The sequence below is a fragment of the Ascaphus truei genome, chromosome 5 (genome assembly GCF_040206685.1).
Source record: "Ascaphus truei isolate aAscTru1 chromosome 5, aAscTru1.hap1, whole genome shotgun sequence".
Taxonomy (NCBI): Eukaryota; Metazoa; Chordata; class Amphibia; order Anura; family Ascaphidae; genus Ascaphus; species Ascaphus truei.
The window spans coordinates 288,680,253-288,688,484 of NC_134487.1; the positions used below are offsets into that span (position 1 = coordinate 288,680,253).

Below are 8,232 nucleotides of genomic sequence, written 5' to 3' on the forward strand. Positions count from 1 at the left end.
GCATTGCGTTCCACATGCAAACAACTAACCTGCAGTTTGGTTAACCTATTGACAGATCTTTGATTTGAGACCCCTTTCAATTGCATTAATGTTATGCCATTAGCATTAGCCTAAAGTTCTAGAGCCATCAGAAGCTTTCTGTATAATCTGGGAATCTCCCTCTAATAGATTTTAGTCAGGTCTATTCTTTTCTGCAAACCTTCTATAAATTCCCTTGAAAAATCAACTAAACCCCAAAATGTTTTCAATCCTGTGATTGAAGTGGGCCGGGGTAAAATCTGTAAAGCTTTCCTTGTGTAATACTACCCAGGGGCCACCGACATGGGAGGACAGCTGGGACTCCTGTAAAGGGGCCGGGGAGTAAAAGGGCCCGGGACCACTGCCGGCAAACTTAATCTGGCCTGATCTGCAGAGGTGGCCTGCTGGAAGATGTCTATGGAGGTGCCTGTCCAGGCAGGATGCTGTAGACTGGTAGAAGGTAACTTCCCCTGACAGGCACCTCTGTGGGCACCTTCCAGCAATCAGCTTGGCAGGGAAGTCGGCACATGCAGTCAGTGGCTACCTCTCCCTCCCCGTCCCTCCCTCTCCTGAAATGGACTGGGGGTGTCCTGCCGGGGTCAGGAGCGTAGAAGAGCGGAGTCCAGAAGAATTGTCAGGGTCAGGAACAGAGAAGCTAGGAACCGGACAAGACTGTGGAGGCAAGGCTAGCAGTGAACACTTTGCACATAGGAAGGTTTAGGCTCAGCCAATTTGCCAGTGGGCCGGCTATGAAAATTATACTTATTCTGTTGAGGATTTCCATACATTCATTAATAAAGAAGCACAGAAATATTTCATTGTGGAACATGTGAGGGGTTAATTCTGTTCATTCTGTGTTGTCCGGATTACTCAAGTCAATGTACTCAGACTCAACTATGACATATGAAGGCACATCTAAATGCAATTACACCATGTATTGTGATCCTTTTAATACTACTGGACAATTACAACGTTTTTATAATAGCTCAGGACATTTTAGTGATCCCAGGACAGGAAGGTTAGGTTCAGGTACGAAAAAACAAATGTAACTTTAAAAGAAGAAATGTATCAAGTTAGCAGTAGTACGTGTGACAAATTCCTCAATTATGGCATGGGTAAAGACTTATATTGGGTTTGCAGCTCTAAAGCATTCATAAGTTTACACAAATATTGGTGAGGTTCTTGTTATCTAGCGTTTGTAGTACCTCCATTCAGAATAACTAAAGACAATCCTTTAAGTTATGTTCATCATTCCGGCAGTTGTTAAGACACAAAAATGGATTACGTTTTAAGAGAATAATCGGGGATTTTAATGCAGTTATTATTTTTAAATACCTGCCACTGGAGTATATGATAATTGGGGTAGGATACAAGCACTTACTCGACTGGTGAAGGAATTTGCTAATGAAACAGAGAATGCATTGGGAGGAATCACTACTGAAATGTTGGCTATTAGATCAATGACCTTACAAAATAAGTAGTGGCAAAGCTGGAGGACTCTTTGAAAGTATCCTCTAGGTGGGACTTGGCATTAGGCAAGTGGTTTGGATCAGTGAGAGTAAAACTGGTGCAAGTACTGATTATATGTGTTTTTGTTGTCATATTCATTGTTATCTCTTGTGTTAAAGGATTGATCTCCAAGCTTACTTCTCAAGTCGTTCCCTCTACGCCCCTCCAAGAAGAAACCCCTCTAATGAAACAATACCCTCCTGATGTGGTCCAACGACAAGGGAAAAACAATTGTGAATGGATATGGAGTGGATGAGACTCCAAGGGATTGAGGAACTGGGCCAAGAGTTATGCCAAGGAATACCCTCTACTAGGGATTGATACGGGGCATTCCAAGAAAAAAATTATACATTTCCCATTGAAGATTTCGAAAAGTATAAAAGAGGGGACTGTTGAATTGGACTGGGGGGCCTCTGGAGAATTATTAGCAGTATTCTGTATCAATTTTATCTGTCACGTAATGTCTCAGAATCCATTTCTGTGTGAAAGAATGTGTTTTTTTGTAAGGATGAGTTTCGCTGACAATAGATTTTCACTCCGAGCCTGTGGCTCAATGCCCAGAATTATAGTGATAAGAATAAGACATATTCTGTTGTTGCACAGAATTATAGTGATAAGAATAAGACGTATTCTGTTGTTGTATAGAATTATAGTGATAAGAATAAGACGTATTCTGTTGTTGTACAGAATTATAGTGATAAGATGTACCCTGACATACTTTGTTGTTGTACTGAGCTGTTTTGAAGCAGTTTTTACTAATGTTTAGTGACCTTTAAGATGATAGGCTTAGAATAGGGAGTAGCCTGCGTGATCACTGAATTTATTTATAAAAATGTATTTATAAAAATGTTTTACCAGGAAGTAATACATTGACAATTACCTCTCGTTTTCAAGTATGTCCTGGGCACAGAGTTATAAAAAATACATGTTACAATAAAAGAACAGGGTTATACAGCGGACTCACAGACATTTCACGGACAGATAGAGTTGGAAAATAGGGAAGGGCTTTTGAGTTTCAGATTGAAATAGAGAAGCTTTTACATCAGCGAACAGCAGCAAATGGCTCACACCCTTTGGCTGCCTTTCTGCTGCGCCAAAGACTGTCTGCCTTTGGAGCAACGCAGATGTACACTGGGGTGGTTTAGATTTAATCTGTTGAAGCTGTGAACAAAAAGTTCTTTGTGTCCTCATGGCTCATTAACATTCCAGTGGGTGGGGTTGACGTTGCGCAAAGTACAAGCACATGTAAACCTTTAGCACGCTGGTCCTGTGCAGAGGGGAGCAGTCCTTGGGGAGCCCTAGCAGGCTGTCCGCCTTTGGGGCAACGCAGATGTACAGAATATATGCATCACGTCACTATAATCTGCCTATGTTAGACAGTGAATATGAAAAGTGTATATAAAGCCTGCTTAGGACCTCCCCTTGCAGGGTCTCATTGACTTTCTCGTAGGATCATACTGTACTGTATGCTGTTTAGGCAATAAACTACTCAATAGTTTGAACCTGTGTTTGCTCTTATCTATGTGAATTTGCAAACATCCACACCTCCCTCTCTCTCTAACTTTCCCCTCTCTCTCTCTCCTTCCCCCCTCTCTCTCTCCCCCATCCTTCCCCCCTCTCTCCCTCTCCTTACCCTCTTTCCTTCCCTCTCTCTCCCTCTCCTACCCCCACCTCTCCCACCTGTCTCCCTTTCCACTCCCCCCCCCATATCTTATTCTTCCATCCCTTAAGGAACACACAATACGCTGTTGGGTGTGGGATTAATGGGTGGGGTATGGGGAGATGTGGGGGCATATCATGGGGAGATGGGGGGATTAATCAGGGGGAGCCCTGCTCCTTTAATTTGTCCTGGATCCCAACATTTTTATTGGCGACCCTGGTAATACCCAACAAAAAGACTGCTTGTGAGCACAATATAGATCAGTGTTTTTCAACAGGGGTCCTCTGGGCATCCCATGGGCATCCCCAAAGGGTTCTGTGCAATTTTCAGGTCATTAGAAAATTGTACCAAATACAGAAGAATTTACAATGCATCTGAGGGTTGGGGTTCCTTACAATGCATCTGATCTCAGACACGCTATTAGAGAGGGTTGGGGTTCCTTATAATGCATTTGATCTCAGACGTGCTATTAGAGAGGGTTGGGGTTCCTTACAATGCATCTGATCTCAGATGTGCTATTAGAGAGGGTTGGGGTTCCTTACAATGCATCTGATCTCAGACGTGCTATTAGAGAGGGTTGGGGTTCCTTACAATGCATCTGATCTCAGACATGCTATTAGAGACTGTTGGGGTTCCTTACAATGCATCTGATCTCAGACGTGCTATTAGAAAGGGTTGGGGTCCCTTACAATGCATCTGATCTCAGAAATGCTATAAGAGGGGGTTGGGGTTCCTCAGAATTTCACTATATAATATATATATTTCTACTTACCTAAACCAGGGAGTCTGGTTCCCTGACGTCCGGGGACCCCTGTTTCAAGAAATATCTGCACCAGGCAAGAATATTTGCTTGGTAGATACAAAATGGCCGTGGGGTTGTGCGGAGTCTCGTGCCAAACACTGGCATCAAAAAAATTAATATTTTGGTAACCTTGGGGTCCCTGAAAGTTTGGTGTCAACAGAACAGCTTTGGAGCACCCTTTTATTTAGGCAAGTAAATAAAATAAAAATAGGAAATTGTTGCTTTAAATCTTTTGAGATAAAATTGTAACAGAACAAACAAACACAAATACACAATGAGACGGCACAAAAATCAGTGTTTCAATTTGCGAAGGGAGTGGAGGGTGCAAATACATTTTTAAAAAAAAGCTTTTCGAATCTCCTAATCTCAGGCCCTCGTCTTCTGATTGGTTCAGTCTGAGCTCAGCATTGAGGGTCAGGGAGGTGGGACAAGAATTGTACTTGATAAAGTCCAAGCCGAGATCTGGGACAGCAGAGAAGTTTATGACTCCGGGAGTTGAATCTGACGGATCAGACCAACCATGGAACTCAAGGAAGATTCCTGCATTGTGATGAATGATGGGCATAAAATCCCAGTCCTTGGTGTTGGAACATTCACCTCAGAAAAGGTTAGTGTGTAACACGCTGTTCCAAGCGTGTTCTTTTTATGCTCCGTTTAGTTGGAACAGGAAATGGCTTCAGTGGCTCTCTGCAAGAGAGGGTTGATAGATAGGGTGAAACATACAGGACACCTACAAGCTCATATTGAACCCCCAAAATAACCACAACATATATATATATATAAGCACTAGCTGAGAGACCCGGCGTTGCCCGTGAGTTAAATTTCCCGCTAGGGGTGGGGGGACAGTGGACAGGATGGGAGGGACACAGTGGACAGGAGGGGGGGGGACAGTGGACAGGAGAGGGGACACAGTGGACTCCTGGGGGGGGGCAGTGGACAGGAGGGGGGGGGACAGTGGACAGGAGTGAGCACCGGGGAGGGAGGTGACTGAGCGCCGGGGAGGGAGGTGACTGAGCGCTGGGGAGGGAGGTGAGTGAGTGCCAGGGAGGGAGGTGAGTGAGTGCTGGGGACAGAGGTGAGTGAGCACTGGGGAGGGAGGTGAGTCTGATGGGGGGGGAGAGGACAGAGAGAGAGAGAGAGAGAGAGAGAGAGAGAGAGAGAGAGAGAGAGAGAGAGAGAGAGAGTGTGTGTGTGTGTGTGTGTGTGTGTGTGTGTGGCCGAGGGGGAAAAGAGTGGCAGTTGGGTGACATCAGACCATCCAATCTGATTGGCCAGAGGCTGAAGACCAATCAGATTCACCGCAGATAGCACTAACTTTTCGATTTTATATATTAAGATATAAGTGTCACAGAGGAGTGCTACTGAGCATGGCAATATATATTTAAAACCAGAGACAGAACATAAAACACAGGCAGAGCTCAGTGCACATCCAGTGAAACTTATACACGGTACAGTGCCTAAATATATATGTATAGATATCTATTAAATAAAATGGTCTTTTAGTTTAACATTATGGCCAAATTGTTGTAAGCCCCTGAGCCACTACACGGCAGACCACATCTCAAGGGTCCCTAACAGTAATATATAAATTCTTAATAACCTGTGCATTACAGAAGAATGATTTATAATAAATCTGTCAAAATTAGTTGCATAGTTCTAAGTCTGATTGAAGCTTTTATTAACCTGTACATTACCAGGAAAAGCACTCTGTATTAGATTTGTCACAATCATACTGCAAGCAAGCAAGTTCCCTGAGAGTGGGAGATGCTATGTAGTGAGCTTTTAACCATTTAAATGTGGCAGGCGGTGAGCTTCAATTAGGTAGGAGGTTGCCACCCACCAATCAGCTAAGAATAGCTGAACAAGAATTGTAAAACATACAGGACACCTGCAAGCTCATATTGAACCCCCAAAATAACCACAACATATATATAAGCATATAAGTGTCACAGAGGAGTGGTACTGAGCATGGCAATATATATTTAAAACCAGAGACAGAACATAAAACACAGACAGAGCTCAGTGCACATCCAGTGAAACTTATACATGGTACAGTGCCTAAATATATATGGATAGACAGTGTTCGACAAATCACCCAAAAATCTACTCGCCCAACCAAAAAATCTACTCGCCACCTAGTCCCGCCCAACTCCGCCCCTAGTCCCGCCCCCAACTCCGCCCCTAGTCCCGCCCCCAACCCCGCTTTAAAATAAAATATATAAATAAAATACATTTAATAAATTCCTAGTCAGAACAACATTCGTTTTTGACATAAATGTATTTATTGTATTACATTATACTACAATTAGTCGTGTGTGTGTGTGTGTGTGTGTCAATGTCGGATCTAGAAATAAAAGCCAGATGTGAATGACTAGTTTCCTGAACCCTTAACCAGTGTCTGGACGTCGGCGCTTCACAGAGAGACAGAGAGAGACAGACAGACAGACAGACACACACACACAGAGCGGCACACCCACACACACACACACACACACACACACAGAGAAAAAGAGACACACAGAGAAAGAGAGACACACAGAGAAAGAGAGAGAAAGAGAGACACACACACTGAGAGAATGAGAGACAGAGAGAGTGCGACAGAGAGCGAAGAAGAGAGTGCGACAGAGAGAGCGAAGAAGAGAGTGCGACAGAGAGAGCGAAGAAGAGAGTGCGACAGAGAGGGAGAGGGCAACACAGGAAGAGGGTGACACAGGGAGATGGAGAGGGTGGGTCTCACAGGGAGAGGATGACACGGAGAGGGAGAGGGAGGGTGACACAGGGAGCGGGACAGGGTGACACAGGGAGAGGGAGAGGGTGACACAGGGAGAGGGTGAGAGGGAGAGGGTGACACAGGGAGAGGGTGAGAGGGAGAGGGTGACACAGGGAGAGGGTGACACAGGGAGAGGGAGGGTGACACAGGGAGAGGGAGGGTGACACAGGGAGAGGGTGACACAGGGAGAGGGTGACACAGGGAGAGGGAGAGGGTGGGTGACACAGGGAGAGGGAGGGTGACAGGGAGAGGGAGGGTGACAGGGAGAGGGGGAGGGTGACACAGGGAGAGGGTGACACATGGACAGGGAGAGGGTGACACAGAGAGAGGGAGAGGGTGACACAAGGAGAGGGTGACACAGGGAGAGGGAGAGAGAGGGAGAGGGTGACACAGGGAGAGGGAGAGGGTGACACAGGGAGAGGGAGAGGGTGACACAGGGAGAGGGAGATGGTGACACAGGGAGAGGGAGAGGGTGACACAGGGAGAGGGTGACACAGGGAGAGGGTGACACAGGGAGAGGGTGACACAGGGAGAGGGCGACACAGGGAGAGAGTGACACAGGAGAGGGTGACACAGGGAGAGGGAGGGTGACACAGGGAGAGGGAGGGTGACACAGGGAGAGGGAGGGTGACACAGGGAGAGGGAGGGTGACACAGGGAGAGGGAGGGTGACACAGGGAGAGGGAGAGGGTGACACAGAGAGAGGGAGAGGGTGACACAAGGAGAGGGTGACACAGGGAGAGGGAGAGAGAGGGAGAGGGTGACACAAGGAGACAGAGAAGGTGACACAGGGAGAGGGAGAGGGTGACACAGGGAGAGGGAGAGGGTGACACAGGGAGAGGGCGACACAGGAAGAGGGTGACACAGGGAGAGGGTGACACAGGGAGAGGGTGACACAGGGAGAGGAGGGTGACACAGGGAGAGAGAGGGTGACACAGGGAGAGGGAGGGTGACACAGGGAGAGGGAGGGTGACACAGGGAGAGGGAGGGTGACACAGGGAGAGGGAGGGTGACACAGGGAGAGGGAGGGTGACACAGGGAGAGGGAGGGTGACATAGGGAGAGGGTGACACAGGGAGAGGGAGAGGGTGACACAGGGAGAGGGAGGGTGACACAGGGAGAGGAGAGGGTGACACAGGGAGAGGGAGAGGGTGACACAGGGAGAGGGTGACACAGTGAGAGGGAGAGGGTGACACAGGGAGAGGGAGAGAGGGTGACACAGGGAGAGGGTGACACAGGGAGAGGGAGAGGGTGACACAGGGAGGGAGGGTGACACAGGAGAGGGAGGGTGACACAGGGAGAGGAGGGTGACACAGGGAGAGGGAGGGTGACACGGAGAGGGTGACACAGGGAGAGGGTGACACAGGGAGAGGGAGAGGGTGGGTGACACAGGGAGAGGGTGGGTGACACAGGGAGAGGGAGGGTGACACAGGGAGAGGGAGGGTGACATGGAGAGGGGGAGGGTGACACAGGGA

The 8,232-nt window shown here is 47.4% G+C and overlaps 1 protein-coding gene across 1 annotated transcript in view; it reads left to right on the forward strand.

Moving 5' to 3' along the window:
* Positions 1–4,450: 4,450 nt before the first annotated feature.
* LOC142496118 (aldo-keto reductase family 1 member C1-like) overlaps positions 4,451–8,232 on the forward strand; it is a 22,833-nt gene continuing 19,051 nt past the window's right edge. Inside the window, exon 1 of the mRNA XM_075602542.1 lies at positions 4,451–4,602. Within this exon, the coding sequence (XP_075458657.1) occupies positions 4,510–4,602 (93 nt within the window). The 5' untranslated portion in view covers positions 4,451–4,509. The remainder of the gene's footprint in view (positions 4,603–8,232) is intronic.